The sequence below is a fragment of the Prionailurus viverrinus genome, chromosome C1 (genome assembly GCF_022837055.1).
Source record: "Prionailurus viverrinus isolate Anna chromosome C1, UM_Priviv_1.0, whole genome shotgun sequence".
NCBI classification, from domain to species: domain Eukaryota; kingdom Metazoa; phylum Chordata; class Mammalia; order Carnivora; family Felidae; genus Prionailurus; species Prionailurus viverrinus.
Window position 1 is genome coordinate 171313065 of NC_062568.1, and position 24867 is coordinate 171337931.

The 24867-nt window shown below is 46.6% G+C and overlaps 1 protein-coding gene across 2 annotated transcripts; it reads left to right on the forward strand.

Annotated features, from left to right (window-relative positions):
* On the forward strand, positions 1-24631 carry LOC125173957 (phosphate carrier protein, mitochondrial-like). Of its 2 annotated transcripts, XR_007155202.1 has the most exons (3): positions 1-211; positions 9881-10018; positions 24404-24631. XR_007155202.1 is itself a non-coding variant. In XM_047873636.1 (2 exons), the coding sequence occupies exon 2, from the start codon at positions 554-556 to the stop codon at positions 1556-1558; it is 1005 nt and encodes a 334-aa protein (XP_047729592.1). In that variant the 5' UTR covers positions 1-211; positions 406-553; the 3' UTR covers positions 1559-2903. The 2 variants fall into 2 exon arrangements, 1 of the variants encoding a protein (XP_047729592.1); XM_047873636.1 differs by lacking the exons at positions 9881-10018; positions 24404-24631 and adding an exon at positions 406-2903.
* The last annotated feature ends 236 nt before the right edge of the window (positions 24632-24867 follow it).

The following is a 24867-nucleotide window of genomic DNA, read 5'->3' on the forward strand; positions in this document are numbered from 1 at the left end:
GGTGAGACCTCCAGAAAGGCCTCTCAGGAAAGCAACGGTGCATGGCGACTCTTCGCCCCCTAGCCCAACTCCTTATCTATTTGCTCGCCTATTCCTGTGTGTACTCATGTTTGTATCTATTGATTTACTTTATTAGCGTCTTTGTAGAGGACTAGGCAGCCGAGCTGGGCAGAAGCCACCTGGGCACGCTGAGCCTTACCTACCGCTCAAGGTGAGATCTAGGGACCACTGCCCATTGGCTAGGGAGGGCTGAGGGGATGGGCTCCTGCCGCCCTCCCATTGGGCTGAAGGTGTGAGGGAGGGGCGGAGGGCGGTCCTGGCAGTGAGGTACAGGGTGATGCTCCCCCTAAACCTCTGGGAGCCGGCCTCAGGCCCCCAGCTAACCCGACCTGTGGGGCTGCGCAGGCGCGTGCCGAGGGCCTGCAGAAACCCTACGGACACCGACGGTTGGGGTCACGCGCGGGAAGCTCACGAAGCATGCGCACCTGCCCTTGGGCCCCCGAGAGGAACGGGCTCCGGCCGAGGGAGGTGTGGGGCTGGACGGAGCGCGGTCATGCGTGACGCTGGCGGTTGCCGGGCCCCGCAGGCTGGAAGCTTGGGCCCGCTCAAGGGCAGGTTCTGGGCGGCGGCGGCCGCGAAGGAGCAGAGCTACGAGTACGGCTCCGCGAGATACCTGCTGCTGTGCGGCCTGGGCGGCATGCTGAGCTGTGGGCTGACTCACACGGCCGTCGTGCCCCTGGACCTGGTCAAGTGCCGCATGCAGGTGGACCCCGCCAAGTACAAGGGCATCGTCAGCGGCTTCGGCGTGACCGTGCGCGACGACGGGCTGCGCGGCCTGGCCCGAGGCTGGGCGCCGACCTTCCTGGGCTACTCCCTGCAGGGCCTGTTTAAGTTCGGCCTCTACGAGGTCTTCAAGATGCGCTACGCCGAGCTCCTGGGCCCGGAGAAGGCGTACAGGTGGAGAACCGGCCTGTACCTGGCCGCGTCGGCCGGCGCCGAGCTCTTCGCCGACGTGGCGCTGGCGCCCATGGAGGCGGTGAAGGTGCGCATCCAGACGCAGCCCGGCTTCGCGGGCACGCTGCGCGCCGCCGCGCCGCGCATGTACCGCGAGGAGGGCCCGCGGGCCTTCTACAAGGGCGTGGCGCCGCTGTGGCTGCGCCAGATCCCCTACACCATGATGAAGTTCGCCTGCTTCGAGCGCACGGTGGAGGCGCTCTACGAGCACGTCGTCCCCAAGCCCCAGAGCCAGTGCACCAAGGCCGAGCAGCTGGCCGTGACCTTCGTGGCCGGCTACATCGCCGGCGTCTTCTGCGCCGTCGTGTCCCACCCGGCCGATTCGGTCGTGTCGGTTTTGAACAAGGAGAAGGGCAGCTCGGCCTTGGGAGTTCTCCAGAGACTGGGGTTCGCGGGCGTGTGGAAGGGCCTGTTCGCCCGCATCATCATGATCGGCACCCTGACTGCGCTGCAGTGGTTCATCTATGACTCGGTCAAGGTCTATTTCAAGCTGCCTCGCCCCCCGGTCGCCCAAGCGCCCAAATCCCCGAAGAAGCAGAAGTAGGCGTGGGTGTGTCAGCCCCTGTGGCCACCGTCCGCCTGGAAGGCCATCCCGTGGGAGGGGGGTGGGGGTGGGGTGCGTCCAGGCAGTGCTAGCGTGTAAAATGTTGGGTTTTCTGGTTTGGGAGAGGTGACGATATGTAGTCCGAGTTCTCTTTAAAGGATTGATTCCTTCTCTTTCGGCGATCCAAGAGGATTGCAGCCGTTTCATGTAGGGGTCCGGACCCTTGTCTTTGGGGAGTCGGCCTGGCTGCTTTAGCTCGGTAGCTTTTGAGCCACTGTAAGGAGAAAACCCTTAACGGGAAGTCATGTTAGGTAATTCAGGGTCTCTAGTTTGTTTCTACCTTGATCCACCGTTCGGTGGAGATTTCCTGAATAGCCTACTAATGAGGTTTTAAGGTCAGCACAACTGTATGGGACAGGGAACAAAGTAAAATTCTACTAAAAGGCATTCACCTCGGTAGAAGTCGTGTACCTATTGAATAGATGACGGCCTCATACCATGTTTCTTGTTCATGTCCATTACAGGTGAAAATTATTAAAAGTCAAATTGTGACTTGTATTGCCTGATACCTTAGAATGTATTCTCTGTTTTCAAAGAGACATGACATGAGAAGATCTGCATTTTCTCATTTTGCTTTGTCCAATTCTCTTCCTGATGTTGCTGATTAGAACATAGCTCTCTCCAGGAAGTGCTACAATTGGATCAATGTGGAAAACCAAAATGAGATGAAGGGCAGGCTCTCAGAATAAATATGTAAAGAAAAGCCTCTGTTCTCTAAAAATTTCTTTTGTACAACTCAGCTTTCAACAGCCCCACATCCAAAGAGGATCATACCACCCTGACATTTAAAAACACACACATGAAACCCTGCAATTCCAATTTTTTGTTGAATATTAAAGAATGGTTTTGGTGACTTTGGAAGGAAGATCTCACTTTTAATGTCGCAAATGCCATTCATTTAATTTGGTACATGTTTCCATGATCTTTACAATGGTTGAGCTTCATAAAATTTACTGAAGTTATAAGGCACATTTGCAGTTTTCTGTGGCCTTCACATCTCTGCCTGAGGAAATTATAAAATTAGTGAAATTCTGTGAATTAGAGATGTTTGTAGAATATGAGCAAGAAATAAACTTTGATGTGATATTTGCTATAATTTGCCTGAATGTTACACGGTTGCCTTAACTTGTATTAAAGACTGCAAACTTAAAAGATGTTGATGTTTTAACTATGTAATAGTAAACTGTCAGTGTAAACTGAAGTTTACACAGTGTAACAGAAGCTTGAAAGTGTCTAAATTTAAGTAAGTATGTTTGAACTGTCTTGACTGAATAATAAAGAACTTGGAGGAAAAAATCAGAACTTGTGAATGAGCTAGAATGAAATTTATATTTAGGGCCTGTATTTTGTTTATTATTGGGGAAGATGCATTGGAAGGATACTATATTTTTTTTTTATATTTTTAAGTGTTTGTTTATTTTTGAGAGAGAGAGAGAATACGTGCGCGTGCGCGTGCACATAAGTGGGGGTGGGGCAGAGAGGGAGGGAGGCATAGAATCTGCAGGAGGCTCCAGGCTCTGAGCTGTCAACACAGAGCCGGATGCAGGCCTCGTACCTGCCAACCGTGAGATCATGACCTGAGCAAAGTCGGACACTTAACCGACTGAGCCACCCAGGCACCCCCAGGATACTATGTATTATTAAGACATTGACTTTCCTTAGGCAGTTGGCTTCCAGGTTTTTGAAAAGAGTTCTCAATGAAGGAGAGTGATAAATTTCAAAGGACTAACTTGTGCATGTTCTTACTAGGAAAATTTTAATACAAATATATTTCTGTCTAGTGCTGCCTTGTAAAATGTTAGTGGGAAGTTTCTTTGGTCAACAGTTTAATAAGTTCTTTCTATAAGTACTATGATTTAAGGATTTGCTACAAAATCTTTGGAATTTCAACATACCACTAGTTCTGCTCTGTGGCACTTCATGATTGCTCTGTTGAGAACACCAGATAATTTCTGTAATATACCCTGAGAATTATAATCTAAGGAGAACTATTTGGCATGATTCTGACTATTGTGGACATGGTCAAGGAAATGGGTTTACTTAGTTTGGGTTGGCAGTTTTCCTGTTTAGTTCCTAGATTTCTATTCATCTTTTTTTTGTTGTTGCTAGTTTACAAATGTCTGTCTAAGTAGGGGCCAGAGTAGCTGACAATAAAGACTAAAAATTAAGGTTAATAAAGGTCAATAAGTAAATCAATTTAAGTAAGGCTAATAAATACAAGTTAACTTAATTAAGTAACTTAATGACTGTTTTACATTCAGAGTCATTGGGGATTTTTTCCCTAGTTAACTATTCCTTTGGTACAGCTTAAACTTCTATGCAGTGTTTTACTTTGTAATTACCGCTCAGTGAAATCATGCAAATCCGTTAGGATCAGAAAAGCCATAGTATATGTTTGGCATTATGAGACATTTTATATGCATTTTCTCATAATCTCAGTCCTTGAAGTAGTGCGTTTTATAGATAAAGTGCATTATATATATAAAGAAACAGATTCAAGGGCTGGGTAACTTTCTCAACATCATATAGCTAGTAAGTGATCGTCTGAATCAGAGTCCACATTTTCTGCATTACTCAAGCTCAGTGCCTTGACATAACCAGTAATTATTCTTTTCATAAACTGCTTTTTATAGTGCCTCAAGAATATTTTTTAAATTTCTATTTGTAAAAAAAGATTTCTAATTTTACACTAATGGAAAGTTTATAATGTATTTCGATTGGGGAAAACCTATGGCATAATTGCTTAGAAGTAATCAAACTGCAAAATATTTAAATACATGTAATTCAATATTTAAATCATTTTCCACACCAGGTCAGTGCCTCAGTCCTAACTTGAAGGGCCTGATGATATTAAAAAACAGTGCTGCTGCTGCTGCTGCTGCTTCTTTTTTTCTAATTTGTGGTACTGCAGTTTCAAGGCTTTATTTTATCGCATTTTCTAATTCTTTCCTCTAATCTTTAATTCCTATAGCTAAAAAAGCTGGCTTAGGCTATTTATCTTTTCCCCCAGGTGGTGATCAAAGTAGGTGTTTCAAGTATATGAAATTAATTTCATGATAGGGAGCTGTAATCTCATCCACTGATCCATCCTTTGAGAAGTGAATAAAGAGAGTAGGTAAAATCTTGAAAAACAAAGGCCATATTTACACGTTAAACCACACTGATAAAGATTGAAAAGAATCAAGGTATTAATGTTTCGAGTATTTGTCCTTGCTGTATAAATGTGTCTTTAGAAACTATTTCTTTTGAGCCTTTCAAAGGCAAGAATGATCACTGAAGTCAGATCACATTTTGATAGGCAGCCATTCAATTATAGTATGTTTGTTCTGTGTGATCTTAAAGATCAATATATTTTTTTAATCTTTTAATGTTTTATTTTTTGAGAGACAGAGAGCATGAGCGGGGAAGGGGCAGAGAGAGAGGGAGACACGGAATCCAAAGCAGGCTCAAGGTTCTGAGCTGTGAGCACAGAGTTCAATGCAGGGCTCGAACTCACAAGGTATGAGATCATGACCTGAGCCAAAGTCAGACGCTCAACCGACTGAGCTGCCCAGCCGCTCCAAGATCAATTTTTCTTTTAATCATAAGCAAAGAACTATGTGAAAGGGAATTAAATTTTAATATTATTTAGAAGGCTTTGTCTTGCTTTTGTGAATGGTAGGAAGAATTTCAACAATGCAATTATAACTAAGATTTGTGGGTATGTGTGCCCATTTTAGTTAACGTATTTTGAGACATTCAGTGATAGAGTATCCAAAATTTTTGAGGCAATTTGGTAATTCTTCCCATGCCCAGTTTGTAACACTATTGATCAACATGTATCATATACCAAGTGTTGTGCTAGGCAGAGGAGTTTTCGTGATGAGCATGATGCATGGTCCCTGCCCTTAAGGAGCTTACAGTCTAGTAGGAAAAGCAATTTACAGTCATAGTGTGCTGCAGAGAAGTAGAGGGTGTTTGTAAGATTGGACATCTAAGTGATATCAAAAATGAGACCTAGAGGATAAGCAGGAGTTAGGCTGGCAAAAAGAAGATACACAGCAGTGGGTAGAGCATGTGCACCTGCCCTGGAGAAAGAGAAAGCCTGATGGTTTTGAGGAAGTGAGAGAAGTTCATTTTGGCTGGAGCCTTTCAGTTGTAGAGGGGCTGGTATAAAATGAAGTAGGAAAGGTAAAAAGGAAGAGGGCCACTCCAAGCTTTGTAGTCCCTGTTAACAAATTTGGGCTTCTTAGAGTGTTCTTACAGCCCTTGGAAAACCCATGAAGGACTATAAGCATGGAATGACCTTCAGGTTGCTGTGTGGAAAGAAATGGAGTGGAGGGAGAAGAGATCAGTTAAAATGCTGCTATAATCCAGGTGAGAGAGACTTTACGGTGACCTGGACTATGATGACAGTGGGGACACTAAAGTATCATGAGAAGCCAAAAGGGGAAATAACCCAAAAGTCCCTCAGTGGATAAATGGATGGATAAATTGGGGTATGTACATACAAAGGGATATTATTCAACCATAAAAAGGAACCAAGGACTGACAGGAGCTACAAGTTGGATGCACCTCAAAGACCTCATGCAAAGTGAAAAAAGTCAGACACAGAAGGTCACATATTGCATGGTTCGTTTTTTACAATACGTCAAAATAGACAAATCCATGGAGATAGTACACAGATTAGTGGTTACCGGGGGTTGGGGTGAAGGGAATGGGAAGTGATTATTTAATGGATATGGAGTATCTTTCTCAGGTTTTAAAAGCATGGAGAGGTGGTGGGTGAACAACCTTGTAAGTACACTAAATGGCATTTAATTGTACACTTTAAGATGGTTAATTGTGTGTTAAATTAATTTCACCTCAATAAAGATATCATGAGATGCTTTATTCATATTAGCTCCAAAGTGGAAACAACCCAAATGTCCATCAACTGATGAATGGACTAAAAATGTTGTATATCCATACGATGGAATGTTTTTACCATACAAAGGAATAAAATACTATTTCACATAAAAGAAACACACGAATACAATACATGCTACAACATGGATGAAACTTGAAATCATTATACTAAGTGAAAGAAGCCAGACAGAGCCAAAAATGGCATGCATTAATCTATATGAAATGTCCAGAACAGGCAAACTCATAGAAAGTAGATTAGCGGTTGCCAGGGGCTGGGGTGGGGGTGCAGGGATGGGAGGGAGGAATGGGGAGTGGCCGCTAATGGGTACAAGGTTTCTTTTTGGTGTTATGAAAGTATTGTGGAATTAGTGGTGATGGTTGCACAATTTTTATACTACAAACCACTGGATGGTACACTTTAAAAAGGTGAATTTTGGGGCGCCTGGGTGGCTCAGTCAGTTGAGCGGCCGACTTCGGCTCAGGTCATGATCTCGCGGTCCGTGAGTTCGAGCCCCGCGTCGGGCTCTGTGCTGACAGCTCAGAGACTGGAGCCTGTTTCAGATTCTGTGTCTCCCTCTCTCTCTGACCCTCCCCCGTTCATGCTCTGTCTCTCTCTGTCTCAAAAATAAATAAACGTTAAAAAAAAATTTAAAAGGTGAATTTCATGGTATGTGAATGATATCAATAAAGCTATGAAAAAATATCTTGAGACTATAAAATACACCTCACACATCTTTTTCTTCCTTGAAATACAGCCTTTCTGTCTTTCTCAATGGAGTTAAGACTCCAGCTGCAAGGATAGTGACTAGACCTATTGTGGTGATTATTTCGCAGTGTATGCAAACATCAAAATCATCAAATCGTTATGTTGTACACCTGAAACTAATATGATGTTATGTGTCAATTACACCTCAATTTAAACAATAAGAAACCTTGTGTGGAAAAAAAAAAAAGACCACAGCGCATTAGTAAACTGCTAGCTGTGTCATTGTCATGTTAAATTCCATACAAACGAGTAGGGACAAACTGCACCACGTTGTAAAGGCTGGAAATTGCCTCTAAGGAATGAATGATATCTTCGTCTCTTAGTGATGCAGAGATCATTAATTTTGGAGAATTGTTAAGCCACCAACAATTTTGCCCTTTATTGTAAGAAAGAAAGAGGAACAGATGGATTTTGAGAAAAGCAGATGTGCGCATAATATACAAGAGAATCTCCATTAACCAACATGTTCAAGAATTGGTGGTTCTATTTAATGAACTGCAAGGTAACCAGAAATTCTTTTTTATCTCCAATTCTTGATGAATTTTTGTCTACATGTCTGATTCTCTTTCATAATATATTAAATATGATTAATAATTCAGGGATTTGTAAAGCCTCATGGCTATCAGTTATGAAAATCAATGCTTATTGTCTAGCCGTAGAAGGTGTAGGGCTTTTGGATGGATGTACACGGACCCTATACATAAGTGGATATGGCTGTATGTGTGTGTTTAATCCTCTGTGTTACTTTGAAACCCTGTCATTTGCTCCTTTGCTAAAGCACAGTGAAGGAAGAAATGGGGTTTACTTGAAGGTTACTTATTACTTATTACATATCTACTATGTGATATTACCCCTATTATGCCAGGTACTTTCACATGTTATCTGACTATATGCCTACTTTGTGTTCTAGTAGGTTGTTTCAAAAACTGGTGATTTCATTGGTAAACTATACATAGTCCTGTGAGTTATCCCACGGCTCCAAAATGGTAGGCTATATCTAAGGAAATATTCCTAAATTATTATATTTTTAATATATGTCACTATATCTTTCCTGCCACAAAGGGGAAAAATGTGTTTTTAGAAAATACTAGTAAAATTTGGTATTCTGGAAAGAGATTCTGTGGGTTGAAAGAACTCTGCCCCTTTGCAAGGCTGGTAATTCACATACACATAATTGTTAGTCTTCAGACATGAATCAGAGCTGCTGACAGGGTGATTGTCCGTTTGTAAGAGGGTGGATGGAAACCTGGCAAAGAACCACAGTCCTTTCATCTCCATTAACGTTCACATTCTGGCTGTAGTTACATCTTACTCCCAGATATAAGGATTTGTCGCTGTAGTCATTGTCTTGGACCTCAATGTCTCCCCCAGCCCTTACCAAAAATATAAAGCTTTTTTTGTTTGCTAAATCCATACCGTTCATTTGATTCATCTGTTGTGTTTGGAAACTTTTGTTCTCTTGGATCCTTACCTGTGTCTGATTAATGCCCTTACTAACATTTACAGCAATGATTCGCTGTGCCCGGTATTGTGCTAACTACCTTACATCCAACGTATCACGTATTTACAACCATCCTGTGAGGTTGATATTTTTGTAAGTTAGGATTTTGGGGGGGGGGGTACAATAAACACAAAACCCTACACAACAGGTTAAACAATAAAAGACATTTACTGTTGACCAGAAATCTGGAGATAGGTAGACCAAGTTTGGTTGAATAGATCAATGTTGCTCCAAGGACCTACACTCTTCGGGTCCTTCAGCTCTGCCATTTTTAATGTGTCAGTGATGGTCCCGTTTGTTTTGAAGAGATGGCTGCCCTTACCCCAAACATCATGTCTCCACAACAGCATCTGGCTCAGGAAGCAAGAGGGCCGAAGGCAGATGGGCTTTCTCTGCACATGTGTCACTTATCAGAGAGGAAAATCTTTTCTGGGAAGCTTCTGCCAGATGTCCCGTTTGGCCTCATCAGTCAGAATTAGGTCACTTGCTCTCCTACGGACCCTACAAGCCAACCATTGGTAGCAGGAATGGGCACCTTAGGTCGTCGCAGCGCATCTGCTGGGATTGGGCATATCGGGAGCCAAACAAAATCAGGATTTGTCGTCGTCGTCGCCGTCAGCAAGGAAGAGGAGTGAAATAGTTGGCAGGCAACCAGGCTCTGCCCTTACGTTCTCCCCTATTTTACAGATGAGGAAATGGAGGCTCCGAGAGATTGAGGTAAACCCATAGTGACAAAACCAGGACTCAAGCCAGGTCTGTCTGCCTCCACAGCAGTTTGTTGTCCCCTTACCTGCTTTAGCCTGGAACTTGCTATGAGGCAGAGCTACTATAGATGATATCAAAAAAGATTTATTACTGAAAGTGTCAGAAAAACTGCCTCCTAACAGTGACCGCATCACAGTGAAGTCTGGAAGCCGGGGATCTTTGGACAGCGGCAATCCTGGAGAAGGAGATATGATTAGATACAAATTTTGCTGTCATGTCCCGAGAAAGGGAAACTAGGTGAGCAACAACACACAAAGAAGCTTCCTAAAAGAAAGCAAACGAGGATGTTTATAACCATCCTCGGTCTTTTCATTCTGCGCTTTTCCCCCTATTGACTTTCCAGAAACGGCCGAGTTCTGTCAAATGCTGTCTACCGGAAGAATCCAAAGGCTTCAACAGACGAACACGTTTCAAAGTGCCACTACCCCTTTTTTCCTTAAGAAATGCATCAAGCATCTGATTTGCTGCTGATACATTCTCTGTAAGTAGCATTATAATTAAGCACACACAAAACCATTCTGTGTTTCCAAGAATACAGCTGGGCTGGCACTGAATCGGCGACAGCGCACGGGCACTGAGCGGGAGGCTCCCATTGCATCTCAACTACCGTGTACCTTCTTTGTGTGACAACCAAGCCGTCTCCCCCCCTCCGCCCCGGCACCCTCTGAATCACAGGCCATTGCCCATTCACCCCGTGTCTGTCACTGAGCTAGTGTATTGGGCACCTTCACTGAGCCTTGAGACTGGCTGTCCTGCTTCCAAACTCTGGTCAGAAAAAAAATGCCAGGAAACCCAAGGGGTGCACCTCTCCCAGCAGGACTCCCTACCACCCCCAGACTGGTAGGCTCGGCCCTTGGAAATGAAACAATGGTATGCAGCAAAACTGCGGGGGGGGGGGGGGGGGGGAGAGAGAGAGAGAGAGAGGCAGTGACGGGGAGGGGGTGGCAGGAAAGGGCTGAGAGGTGAGATCAGGCTTCCCAACCTGGCTTCACCAGTGCTGGCTTGTGCGGCTTTGGCGAATTACCTTACCTCCAGCTCCCCAAGCCTCAGCTTCCTCATAGGTAAAATGCGGAACCCCAGCACCGACCTTGAAGACTGGGAGAATTAGCAGTAATTTATATAAAACACGTGGTGTAAAATAAAAGCTCCCTGTATTATTATTATATTATTACCACCAGCTCCTTTGTAAACATGGACGTCTGTTGGCACAGAAAAATTTAGCCTGTGTTGTTATTGTTCTTAGGGTTGTTCGTGGATACGTACAAGATATACTTTAATTTTTAATGCATCACAAAGTACATAACCCTTTGTGGGAAATGCAGCGTAGAGGAAAACGAAAAGCAAGTAGCCTGGGGGTGTTGTGTGTATAAAAGCCAACAGTGTCAACCCCATCTCTCCCTGGCTTCTATGCAAACAGTTTCCTTTACAAATGTGTTTTTGGTATGCAAATCACTCTATGCAGATTTCTGTGTGCAAAATACAGCATAGAAAAATGGCCCTCTTGCCAAGGAAGATAGGAGATGTTGGCTGCCGTCAGATGAATTAGCAGCAAATTTTAGATTTCTTTTGCTACTGCTCTTTCTAACAATGTATGGGGGGAGCGTATTTTTGGCACATTAAACTGAACTATTTTGGCTTTAGGTTGTGTGTTCTTGTGATAAAAGTGCGCTTATTGAAGCCTGTAACTACTTTTTGAAACCATAATAATGTCTAGTGGTATTTAATTTAGCATTTCACAACAGAGTGCCACCACCAGCTAGTAAAAGGGCTTGTTCTAAAGTCACAGATGGCTTCTCATCCCAGGTTAGGCTGCTGGTCTCCCCTGCTTCCTCCTTTTCTGGGAAGATTTGTGCTTATTAACAGATTTAAGTTTATATTTTGGAAACGTTTTCCTCATAATTAATGTATGTCTTAGCAAGTGAAAGGAATACCTTTAATATTAAAATCACCCCCTTTCTAAGGGTGGGAACACGGGAAGCTAGCTCTTAATTCACAAGGCAATATTTAACCATCCAGGCAGAAAATAATATGTCTTTTTCACGGTGTTCCTTACTACTCTCAAAGTTTTTTCCTATTGGCTCCTCTTGTGAGGAGAAATTTTGTTGGAGGTCACTTGTAACAAAGGACTCAGGCCTGGGTGTTAGGTGCTTCTCAATCACGCTCAGGAAAAACAGCACCTGTCATCAGTGGATGGCCCCACCATGTTCCCCCTCTCTCTTCTTTCCTGTCTCTTTCACCCAAGCTTTTTTTTTTTTTTTTTGGCTAGCTTTGGATGTTTCAAACTGGCCAAATGAGACACTCATTGATTTTACAAAAACAAAACTTAAATTGGAAGCATTTCTCAAAACAAAGTACCTCATCGGAGAGAGAATGATGAGTTAGCTTACTTCTATCGGACATCGGGAATGACTGGGAGTGAGGGAGGAGAACAATACCTTCGCTCATTCATTTACTCACTTCCACGCGCTTCGGTCCATTCATTCAACATCGCGTTCATTCAACATCGTGCTCAGTGCGCATCAGGCATTACCGCAGGCGCAGGAACACAAACACCAAACTGGTCACAACCGCTGAGGAGTTCGCTGTCTACTAGAGGACGCAGATGCAGAAACAAACCGGCACCGATGTCCCCGCAGAAGCATGTGCGATGTACAGAGGCCATACAAAGGTGGGATCAGTCACTCCATCACGCCTGCAGCGAGGAAAGATTTTGGAGGAGTTGCCTCTATGAAATGTTTTAAAGAATGAATAGGTATTCTCCAGGTGGGTAGGGGTGTGTTGGGAGGGAGAGCACTTGAGGCAGAAGGAACAGGAAGCACACAGGCACCGGGCCCTGAACCAGGAAAGGGTGGGGAAGCTTTCACTGGGGAAATTTCTCTGGCCTAAGAACAGAGAAGGGGAGAGGTATGGGAAATACTCTCAAGAGCTCATGCATTTGTTTCCCCTTTTTTATTTCCATTACCCATGTCAGGTCAGCTTATAGTTTGTCCAAATTATTGCTGTGGGTTGTAACTGATCTTGTTGCCCTTGGTCTCTTCCCCTAATAACATGAGAATATTTCAAAAGCCGCCTTCACACACACACACACACACACACACTGACACTGCTGTGGGATAAATTCTGAGCACCTTACCCAGAGTATTTGAGGCTTGCTATCAGCCGACCCCACCCCCTCCACGCCACTGGCATTGATTGCTTCCTGCTCCACTACCTACCCCTCACCCTGTTTCTCAGGTCCAGGCCCCAAGCGTGGCCCACCTGCTTCCTGCTCCCTCCTCTGCCCACGTCAGTCCCCCTGACCAGGCTGTCCATCCCTTACTGATTTTCACTTTAGTCCTTTAAGATTTAGCTCAAGCACCCTTTATCTGTGGGGTTGGCTCCGTCCTCCGTCTGCCAGCATTGTGTCAGGGACTAAACAAAGGTTTTAGAGTCCCCAGAGTGGGCTTCAGTCTTGCCTCTGGCTTTACACAAGTTTCTGAGACTCAGTTTCCCCAACTGTTAAAGATGACTGCCTACCTGGCCCAGCTGTTCTCAGATTATCAACAGAGCATGTTTATTAAGTGTCCTCAGACATTAAAGCTATTATTTGTTATAATAAATTAACCTCTTTGTGAAATTCAGGCAATAGTAACCACCTTTCTAACTTGCTATGAGGCTTATAAACTGATGAATAGGATCCTCCCATAAACTGAAAAGCCCTTTAGATAAAGCTCATTATTATTGGTATCTCTAGTAACACACTCGTCATTTTTTTCATGCATTCATCCACTTATTTAACATTTATTAAGTTCCCAATATTTGGTACATCCTAAGCTCAACATGGGGGATAGCAACATGAATTTGAAATGCTCCCAAAGAGCCTCAGGGAAGAATCAGACAGGGAGGCAGTCAGGTCAAAAACCAGGTGGGGAACTCTGTGACCAGATTGGGTGCTGCAGAATATGGGAAGGCCCAGAGCTTAGGGATGAATTTGAGAACTGCTGCCCCTGTTCTTGGGTCCAGAAGGATGTGGTGAGGTGGGGAAGGGCGTGGAAGAGAGTGGAGTGAGGTGATCCTGGGGAAATCGCAGCGGGGACGGAGAGGTTGGACAGGCAGCCCTGGCCTGGAGTGAAGGTTCTCAGTGCTTGCGTGCTGGGGCAGTACAGAAGGCTCCACGGCCCCGCCCGCATGAAAGCTCCTTGAACACAAAGATCAGAAATGGCTTCAGACCCTCTGATTTCCCCATGGTTCTCAGGGCCTGTGGGGCACGGTGCTGAGCAGTGAGTCCGGAGGGTGGACCATGATGGGAAGTTCTAAAGTGCAGGAAAGACCCCCACCCCAGCCACCACCCTAGCTGTGCCCCGAGTCTCCAGCCCTCCTTCCTGGCACTGAGTGGTGGGGGTGGTATGTTTTTTGCCAAGGAGCTGCGACATCCACAATGTAGTAAGGCAAGTCAACAGGAAAATAGGGTTTGTGTTAGAGAATTTCACTCTGAGTAAATTTTGCTGAAATGCACACAGTTACAAACTGAAGGAAAGTCTGCCAAAATGCTTTAAAAGTTGCAGGAAATGATTCCCTGTAATGGTTATCCCTTTTAAAGCCCTTTGAAGTCTGCGGGACAAGGCCAGCCACCATGTAGGTGTTAAAATCAACACTAACTTGTTGATCACAAAATAGGCTAAAGGGTACTGATTATAAATTGGTAGCAGTTGAGGGTTAATGACCTTTTCTTTCCCCCCCCTCCATATGTGGAAAAATAACCACTTAGAATAGAGACACCCTCTATCCAAATACACAGAATCCAGTCAGGTCTGGTACTATGTTACTACCACCCTCTGAAGTTAAGGTTTTGAAAATAAACACTTGAAAGTCTGCCCAGATTGTTGTAATCTTATTAATCTAACAAAGAGACTCAGTAACTGCCTCAACCAGGGGGAGCTGTGTTTACCATGTAATTTGCAAGTAGCTGATAAACACATCCCTGCCCCACTTGCAGGAAAAGTCTCATGCTCCCTGCAAGGAAGCAGTTGGCAGAAAAGCAGTAATAAAGGATTAGAGACTCCAAAAGCCGTGGTTTAGGTCCTGGGTAAACGTTTGCTCATCTCCCCTATCCCCGGCCTCCCAGCCCCTGCCATCTTTCCAAGTTCCCAGGAATGGTGTGTGGTTTCTCCCGGTCTTGGCCCTCCTGGGGGTTCTGTCATGATGCTTCTGGCCCTTCCGGGCAGTCTACCAAGTTCTCCCTATGAGGGATATCTGCCCTGGGGTCTTGCCGGTCAACTCTGAGGTCATTCTGGATTCTGTGGTGGATTTTTAGAGCTGTCTTCTCTCCCTAGTCCAAGGGAGGGTATTTGACAACTCCGTGGAGCGTGGCTCCTCTAGGAGTTCTTGGTTGCAAACCTATAGGACGACCTCTGGCTAACTCAGCAGAAGAGGAATTCATTGCAAGAGCAGGGGCAGGAGTCAAGGAGGTTAGGCAGCCGGGGTTATGCCAAGTTACCACAGGGAGAGTCCGGCTGCCCCCAGCACAGCGACCCAGCCATTGCTTCCTCATAGCTCCCAGCTCTGCAAATCATTGCCAAGTGTGGTCCCGCACCTCTGGATTAAACCCTCAGGATTAAAACCCCAGGAGGGGGCGTGTGTTTAGCTGCCCCCCAGGCCCACCTTCTTGCCTCCTTTCTTGCAGAGTTAAGCCCTGCCTCCCACCGGGACCCACACAAGAGGAGATTTGGATGTTGGGCTGTCAAAAGATGAAAAATGTCCATTTCACTGCCCTCAATAACGATAGCTAACATTTACTGCACACTGTGCCACGTACTTTAAAGGGATGAACTCATTTAGTCCTCACACTGAAGATAGGGCTTCGTTTCACAGATGAGAAACTGAGGCACAAGAAACTGAATAACACGTTCAAGGTCAAACAGCTAAGAAGTGACAGAACTGGGAGTCAAGTCTCACCGGGGGGTTTAGACAGATGTCAGTTATTGTCTGTAGAGGTCCTGGAAGCTACATGTAAACCTGGCCAAAAATGAGTCTTTCACATATTATTAGCTAGCCTCCCCTGGTTCCTGCCTCTAACCTCCTCTCCTTCTTTCTGCCCCATTTTGCTTTACTTCCAGGCCCACCGACTCCCTCACCCACCCCGTGTCCATTGTCCATCCAGGCTCTTGCCCCCACCCTCTTACCCACGGCTGTCTGTGCAGTGCCCCTCCTGGCTCAGAAGTGTACGTGGCCCAAATCCGAAATACAGGATACAAAATGCCATGATTAATTCCATGTGAGAAATCCCTCCTCTATGTTTTAAAAACCGTCCTTATGAGGGTCTGTTCCAGGATCTGAATCATGAACAGCAAAGAGCACATTAACATTCATAAATCTAATATTTCTATGTTTTTTAAAAACTGTCTTATCAATCAGTGATCATAGCACGGATAGCAACACAATTTGACATTCAGGGATTTCTATTACTTTTTTTAAATCGATACGTTTGGAATCTGGTACGTGGTGGTCCCCTAATCAATATCAGCTGCATCAAGGAAAGAACCAGAGGCCTGTCACTCTGGCAATGACACCCTTTACTGAAAGATTGACTTTGTGTGTGTGAGCATGTCACAAACAAAGCCTCATCTTCAGTCTTAAAGTATCCTAATTTTTTAGTCCTTTATTTATTTCCCTATTTCTTACCTCCTTGTAGATTACTGATTACCTCCACTTGCACTCTTGGAAAGGGCTTTTTTTTTTCTAAGAAATAATTTTTGTCCCCCCCACCCCCACCCCATACACACACAGCATGAGAGAATTCCTTGTATTCCACGCCATTACTGAAGTCTAAACACGGTGATTTAGAATCTATCAGGCAGGAACGTGTGTGTGAGTTTGCCTTCTTCGGCATAGCCCCCCATCCCACTGTGATTTCTCAGCAAGACATGATAATTATCCATAATTGTAGTGGGCATGATAGATAAAGACTGAACGTTAAATCCATCCTTCTAAAAACAAAATATATGCAGTGCACTATGTCTTTTGCAGTCCCAAGTTGTCATTAAAAGATACCTGACAGGGGCGCCTGGGTGGCGCAGTCAGTTAAGCGTCTGACTTCAGCCAGGTCACGATCTCTCAGTCCGTGAGTTCGAGCCCCGAGTCAGGCTTTGGGCTGATGGCTCAGAGCCTGGAGCCTGTTTCAGATTCTGTGTCTCCCTCTCTCTCTGACCCTCCCCCGTTCATGCTCTGTCTCTCTCTGTCCCAAAAATAAATAAACGTTGAAAAAAAAAAAAAAAGATACCTGACAAACTCCTTAAACTGAACTCTGGGTAAAGTTTCTAAAATAACAATGGGCCAATACTTTACAAATAAATGTGTTTTGAATAAAAAAGTAACTGAGGATTTAAGACTCCAGGAGCGGGGCGCCTGGCTGGCTCGGTCGGTAGGGTGTGCAACTCTTGAGCTCAGGGTTGTGGGTTCGAGCCCCATGTTGGGTGTAGAGATTACTCAAAAATAAAATCTTTTTTTTTTTAATTTTTTTTAACATTTATTTATTTTTGAGACCGAGAGAGACAGAGCGTGAACGGGGGAGGGGCAGAGAGAGAGGGAGACACAGAGCCGGAAGCAGGCTCCAGGCTCCGAGCCATCAGCCCAGAGCCCGACGCGGGGCTCGAACTCATGGTCCGTGAGATCGTGACCTGAGCTGAAGTGGGACGCTTCACAGACTGAGTCACCCAGGCGCCCCAAAAATAAAATCTTTTTAAAAAGAGAGAGAGAGAGACTCCAGGAGTGATACAAAAAGGAAGGGAAAGGCCTCAAGACGCCTTTGCCTAAATCAGAATGATTGAATTTGTTTCCACCAGCTTGATCCTTTCCTGAAGGCGGCAAACCAGAGTGCATCCAGTCACCCTCAAACATCTCATCAATCTCCCGCCACAAAAATGAATCAACGTCACATCCAGACTCTTATCCTACTTCCCCTCAGCCAGAGCACCTGCCAGGCTGCGTTAGAGATGAGCGATGCCAGCACAGATGGAGGTCCACGCATCCGGTGCTGGGGGGCCCGGCGGGAGGAAAGGAGGAGCCCCCGCAGCTAAATGCTGCCTCTCCTCCTAGACGCGTCGGGCTCACACTCCCTCGGGCATAGATCTGTCACACGCCGTTGTCAGCAGCAGAGCTGCTGGGCAGATGTGTGCGTGGTCGGACAGCTGAGATGCCTCCACAGTGGGGTGGCTGCCAGGCCATGTTTGGCGGGGGTGGGGGGTGCTGGTCTGTCAGCAGCTGCAAAGGCAGACCTTGCTGCTGCTCGCTTGGGCTTGCCTCTCCCAAGGGTCTCAACCCCATGAAAGCAATTTCCTTAAAAATTGCTCTAAGGTTGCTGCTCACACTGTAAGTTCCCGGAGGGTAGCCACCCGGCCCGTCAGGGTGAATTGTGGCTCGCAGCGCATCCCCTGAAACCTCAGTGGCCCAGGAGCAGCGATCCGTTTTCTGCCTGGACAGGCCGATGAGATTCTCCTGAGGTCCCTGGGCCTCCTCGTGGGACGGACGGAGCTGGAGGCAGATTTTAACACAGCCACCAGGGCAAGGTCCCTAACCGATCTGAGCCGCACAGTAGGGATAATAATACCCACCTGCAAGGGTTGTCGTGAGGCTCACAGGTGCACACGCACAGCAAGGGGCGTGGAACCTGACATGCTCAAGGTGTCCTGTTTACTGGACTGGTTTATGGTCAAGATCTTTACCACGGCCACCCATGTGCCATTTAAGAGATTGCACTGAGTCAGAAACATCCCGCCTGGCGATGAGCCAGGAGGGACTCCCAAGGGCAGGAGACTTCTCATTTCACTGAGCTTTCTAGCTGTATTTAGACCCCCCACCTAGGCCCTGGGATGAGGGCCTAAATTCCTCCCGGGTTTCCTTAGCTTGGTCTGGTCTGTGAGAGGGCTTGCAAGCTACCCTATAAGTGCTTCTCTCTAAATAAACAAACAAACAAACAGAGAGAGAGAAGAGAGAGAGAGAAAATCCAGGCAAGCTCCACACTGTCAGTGCAGAACCCAACACGGGGCTCAATTTCACAAACCATGAGATCACGACCTGAGCCAAAACCAAGAGTCATGTTTAGCCGACTGAGCCACCCAGGCGTGCCTATAAGTGCTTCTCTTCAAAGCACTTTCCTCTCCTTTTGCGGGCATTCTTTCTTAGTTGGCATTAGTGACTTCAAAGAGCCAGAAGGGACCAGAGGGACCATCTGGATCCCAGATGGGGTAACTGAGGACTGTGGCAGAGCTGTGGGTAGATATCCCGGGACTCCCCGTCCAGTGCTCCTTCTATTCCCCATGCTGCCCTGGGCATGCGTGTCCTGAAGTGTGGTTGCCAGGGAAACACTGTTCAGATGTGCTGCTTCTGGTGCCCTGGCAATGCAGCCTGCCTTGTGCAGGAAGGAAGGTGGGCAGCAAATGCTGCGCTTAAAGCAGCTGTTTTGGGGTCTGGCCACTATTGACTGGGGGAGCCTCCTAGAAGGCCGAACACGGGTCGTCCTGGCACCGCTGTCTGGAGACTCACGTGACCTTTTCCCGTGGCATTCTTCAGATCCTGTGAAGTTTATGCCCTGTGAGTGCACTCCTCTCCTTGCCAGGCCCAGACACTACCACATACCTGTGCCCCAGTCCTTCCCCCACCTTCTGGCAAACCCGCCCCAAGGACAATCCTGCAGTTGCCCTTCTCTGTGCCTACCCAGGCTACGGAGCGCTGCTGGGTTCTCAGCACTGCTGGGCTGTTCCCAACTGTCCTTCTCCCTGTCCCAGCCAACCTGCAACTCAGCCCCTTGCCCCTCTCCTGAGCCCTCTCCCCCATCCTCTGGCTCCAGGTCTCTCTCAGGGGAATCTCAGCCTCCATGTTCTCTAAGCTGCTGGCACCACCAACCCCCACACCCCTTCTCCTTGTACCCGGGAGTCGTCCTTGATTTCCCTCTCCCTTCCCTCAGGCTCTTTCCGACAGGTACCTCTTCTCACTTCTCATGGCAACTGTCACCTCTGGCCTGGGTTCCTACCCTAGCCTCCATGGGCAGCCTGGCCCCCCTCACTCAGAATGGAACCTGAATGGGTTAGCTGTCCAAGTCAGATTCTCTCCCCATCCATGACCCCCAGGGCTCCCCTGGCCCCCTGGGTGGGGTCTACCCCTGACTTTGGCAACACTTTCACGGCCCTCTGTGATTTGGTGTCCTCCAACCACTCTAGCCAGGGTCCTTCCGCTCTACCCTTCCTACTTCCTGGGGCCTCCTCATGCAAACCCCCTGCCTGGAGGCCCCACCTCCCCTCCCAGCCCCCCGCTCAGCTGACTGATTCCTTGCCATCCTTCCAGACCCAGATCCTTTGCGTCACCACCTCCTGGGGCAATCCCCAGCCTCTGGGGTTAACGTCACAGCCCCCGATCACCCCTCTGTCCAGCCTGGATCACAGGCCGCTGCCGTCTGTTTGTACATCTACCTCCCATGAAGCTGGAGTGTCCTTCCCAGGCAGGGGCCACGCTCCATTGGCCTGTGGGCCCCCCAGCCTGGCACAAGGTGGGCGGTCAGTGACTGACCTGTGATGGAGCTCAAGCAGGAATGTGAATATGCAAAGCCCACGCCTCTGGTCTGGCCAGACTGAATAACATATCCTGTTCACGTGGAAGGACCCTATCTCCAGCTTCACCTTCGGCTCCTCTTCAAATCTGATGGCAGGAACAGGGCTACAGGGCCAAAGAGTCCCAGCTTCCAATACTGACTCCACCACTTACTAGTTCGGGGACTTTGGGCAACCTCTCTGTGCCTTGGTTTTCCCATGTGCAAAATGGAGATGATAATGCCTGCCTTATAAGGTTCTGATAAAATGGAGTGAGAGAATGCAGATAAGGGCCTGGTAGAGCGTCTGCACACAGTAGACATTTAAAAGTGGAAGTTAGTACCCCAGTGGGCTTTTTAATACACATGTATTAAATATAATAGGCCCAAATCCACTAGGTGACACAATTATGTTAGCCAACTATGTCGCCAAACCAATGTCCTCAATGGTTTACAAAAGGGGGGAAGATTTGGTTAAAATGGTAAGTAGATTCACTCCCAGCTCACAGATTAGCTGATGCTGAGATTCTCTGATTCTACAATTTCATGAACCACTATACGAAGCCTGAGGCTCTACTATGGTTTTTAAGGGAAAATGCATCCCAAACTCAATTCTACTGAAGGGCAAAAGATTAGCGTTGGAAGGCCAAGTCAGTCGGCAAGCCCTTACCTGCAAATATGTCCATCCACGTGAGAAGGTGACTTTCCTTCTGAAGGGTTCAGAGGCAGTTAACGCTCCAAACAGCCACTTTGTGAATCTCAACAATGTTCAACATTCCAGCAATCGCCGTGAACGGCTGGCGGGAGCTTGTGTCTGCAAAATGCAGCCTTCTGGATGAAATTTGCAGAGAAATAGAGGCTTTAGACATTACAGTGTTTTCAAATATCATTATTACTGTTCTATAAATACCCCTCGCCCACTGCATATCAGGTGCCACATGGGAAATGTAGGGTTCGGTTGGAGATTTTCTTAAAAGACACGTAACAGCACCATATGCCAGTCATCTTGGATAATACTTATGTACATGCTGCAGAAGCAAAGATCAGCTGTGTCAATATGTATAGAAAAATGCCACAAAAGAGAGTCTGTGGGGTGTGTATTATCTGCACTTATGATCAAACGCATTTGCCTAATTTGTTTGCTGCTTTAAGAGCTATTTCACCCATCAACTACAGAGGGGTTGGAGGAGTGAAGAATTAGTACAACAATAATCAGGGGGAAAATATCGGAGATGCCTGGGGTCTCCGACTAGCAGTAGTTCAGAGCCTGTACAGCTAAAACGAGCAGTTCCAAAGCTGTGAAGAGCCATTAACCCTTCCGTCTGCTTCCAACTACTGGGATTCTAACTTGGCCCATTCCTCTTCAATTGTCCTTGCCAGCATACCAAAGGGGGAATTACTTGGAGGAAAACAAAGTTTTTGCGTAGAAGACATGCATGAGGAACAACTATTCCCACTAATACGATTCCAAGTGCAAATTTGCACATGAGCACTGTACAAATAACCAGTCAGCTATTTTAGTAGGTGGGTGCCATGGACTGAATTGTGCCCCCCCTTCATATGTTGGAGATCTAACCCCCAATGTGATGGAATTCAGAGATGGGGCCTCTGGGATGTAATTAGGTTTAGATGAGGCCGTGAGGGTGGGGCCCCGTGATGGGATTAGTGCCTTTGTAAGAAGGCATAGTGGAGAGCTTGCTTCCTCTCTGTGCCATGTGAGACAGAGTTGAAGGTGTCTACAAGCCTGGAAGAGTGTTCTCGCCAGAACTGTACCCATCTTGGACTTCCAGCCTCCTCAGAGCTGTGAGAAAATAAAGATCTGTTGTTTAAGCCACCCAGTCTACGGTATTTTGTTATGGTGACCCAAACGGACTACTGCACTGGGGTTCTCTCACTCGGAGCTTTCGTCTTAAACAGCAATGAGATCAAAATTCGGGATTACGTTAAGCAAAGAGATACACTCAAGCGGCCACGTAGGCATCGGGTGTGTTGCCTTTGACAGGCCGTTGAGGGTGGGTGTCGCCGGCTCCTATTTTCTTGTTAGAGCCGGTTATTGACCGAAAGGACATGTGACTGTCTGTTAGGGAATCAGTCTCAAGCTAAAAATATGACATCATTTAATCATTTGGAGAACAGAACAGGACTACTCAACACCCTAACGCCAGGAAATGGTTCGAAATTGAGATGCAATGTTGCAGAACCCAGGCGGGCGGAGGGCGGGGAGAGGGAACAAGTTCGTTTATTGTGAATTGCATTTCTCTTTACTTCACAGTTTCATTTTTAATTGCAAAGTGTCTGGTTGAGCAGTTATTACAGGAATTCATTTTTGTAATAAAAGCCCTTTGTTAAAGTGCAGTTTTAGTAACAGTGACATGAACTGGATTTTGCTGTAATAAATAAGATGCTGAAGTGCTTTTAAAATTGGGGAAAAACGTCTGCAGCCCATCCCAAATCTTAATATGACTGTTAGGCAGACAAAAAGTGACCTAATTGTATTATCTGAGAATTCATGGGTGCTTTGTTGAGCATGCTGCGGGCTTGCCTGGCTGCAGGAGCCTGGTGTTCTGGATTTGATTCGCCCTAAAATACCTGTGTGACCTGGGGCAAGTCCCTTCCCCTCTCTGGGCCTTGGCTTCTTCATCTGTCCAAAAGAAAACAAAAACAACAACAGGATGCTGGATCTTTCTGCTCTGACATTCTTCTCAGGAATAGGAGTCCACTCAACAGCAGGCAGCTCTGAAAGATGAATTCCCAGACCTGGCAGAAAATGAAAGGTTAGGGACAGAACTGAAACATAAAAACTGGTTACTTAGGCATGGAAACCCAGTTGTCATCATCATTATCTAGTCCTCTGTGATGCACAGCTCCAGGCTTCACTTCATGTTGGATGTTGGTGGTGGGGGAGGGGAAGTGTCCAAAGCCACGTGTGGGCAGCTCCAGGTCGTGGGAGAAAGGACCCAGGCCAAGTTCTACAGGGAAGCTGGCTCAAGAGTGGCTTGGGGAAGCAGGCGGTTGAGAGGTGCGCCTGGGGCTGGTTACTTGGGCACTAGGTGAGGACTCTGCTCCTGGGAGGGCTGGGCAGGTGTCAGGCAGAGCCCACAGCACAACGCGCTGACTCCTCCACCCCAACCTGAGCCAGCTTACGGCAGTCACGGAGGCCAGCCTCAAGAAGCCACTGGAAAAGCTTCTGCAGCCCGGCCCATCCAGCGGGGCCGGTGAATGCTGGGGTTGAGGCATGTTAGTTTGCTCCGGCTGCCATTGCCAAGTACCACAGGCTGGGTGCTCAAACCACAGAAATGTATTTTCTCACAACTCTGAGGAAGTCCAAGATCAAAGTGGTGATGGGGTTCCTTTCTTCCGAGGCTCCTCTCCTGGGCTTGTGGATGGTCATTTTCTCCTCCTGTCTTCACATGGTCTTCCCTCTGTCTGTGTCCAAATATCCTCTTATGAAGAGGATTAGGGCTCACACTAATCACTTCATTTTAATTCAATCACTTCATTAAAGACCTTATCTCCAATACGGGTGCAGTCTGAGGTATACTGGTGGGTTCGGGCTTCGACGAATGAACTTTGAGCGGACCCAATTCAGCCCCTAACAGGAATCTTTACTTTTATAGGTACCCTGTATTCGTTTCCTAGGGCCGCCCTAACAAATTACCAAAGACTGAGTGGCTTAAAAGAACCACGATTTGTTTCCTCACCGTTCTAGAGGCTAGAAGTTTGAAATTGAGGTGTTGGCAAGGCCCTATTGTCCCCAAAGGCTCTAGGACAGCCTCGCTCTTTACTTTTCCCCGCTCTAGTGTTCTGTGGCCTTCGTCAGTGGCAGGTCTTGTGTAGAAGCATCACTCCCCTCTCTGCCTGCACTTGACATAGCACTCTCCTCTCTAGGTGTGTCTGTAGCTAAACTTCCCCTTTCCTTATAAGCTGCGTCCTGATCCAGTATGACCACCCTTAACTTGATTATACCTGCAAGACTCTATTTCCAAATTAGGTCACATTCACAGGTAGTGGGAGTTAGACCTTGAACCTATCTTTTTGGGGGACAAAATTCAACCCACAGCAGACCTCTTCTCCTTATGCCCCTGCCCTTCTGATCTCAGAGCGACTTGGGTGTCATTATTTTGCAGAAAGGTTCAGAAAAGGGCGCTGACTGGCTTCCCTTATTGAATACTTTTTGAAATGACTAACATCTTTCTCTTTCCCTGGTCCCTTTCCTCTCCCTCCCTTTGTCTCTTTTCTTTTTTTCTTCCCCTTCCCCCCACTCTTGTTCTGCCCTGTTTTTGTCTCTGTTCTGTCTTTCTCTCCCAGTTCCCCCACTCTCCTCGTGGCACCTTGCTTAGGTATCTGCCTGGAGGACACCACCTTTTTCTCAGACATGATGACCAGGAAGAATGTTTCTCAGTTGTTATAAAAAGCCTGAGTCTCTGCTTTGTTCCGGTGACCACATGAAGGCTTTCTTCCCAGCTTGTCAGGGATCGAGGCTGCTTTTTTCAAGTATTTTATAATAATTATTTGGCTTTTCACCCTTCTACATTCTCTCTGGAATTAATAAAGTTACCAAAAAAAAAAAAGACTGGTTTTTTTTTTTTCCCCTTCTTCTAAGGAAGCCCCAAACTGAGACGGGTCAGTTAATTCAGCATAAGTTCACCCTGTGCTCAGCGGAAGAAACCTGTTGCTGGTCCCTCCATGGGACCACCATAGGAGGCCACCGTGCACTGCGTGTGGGGTTTGCACATAGACACAGGGTCATGACATCACAGCTTTTTCTAAAG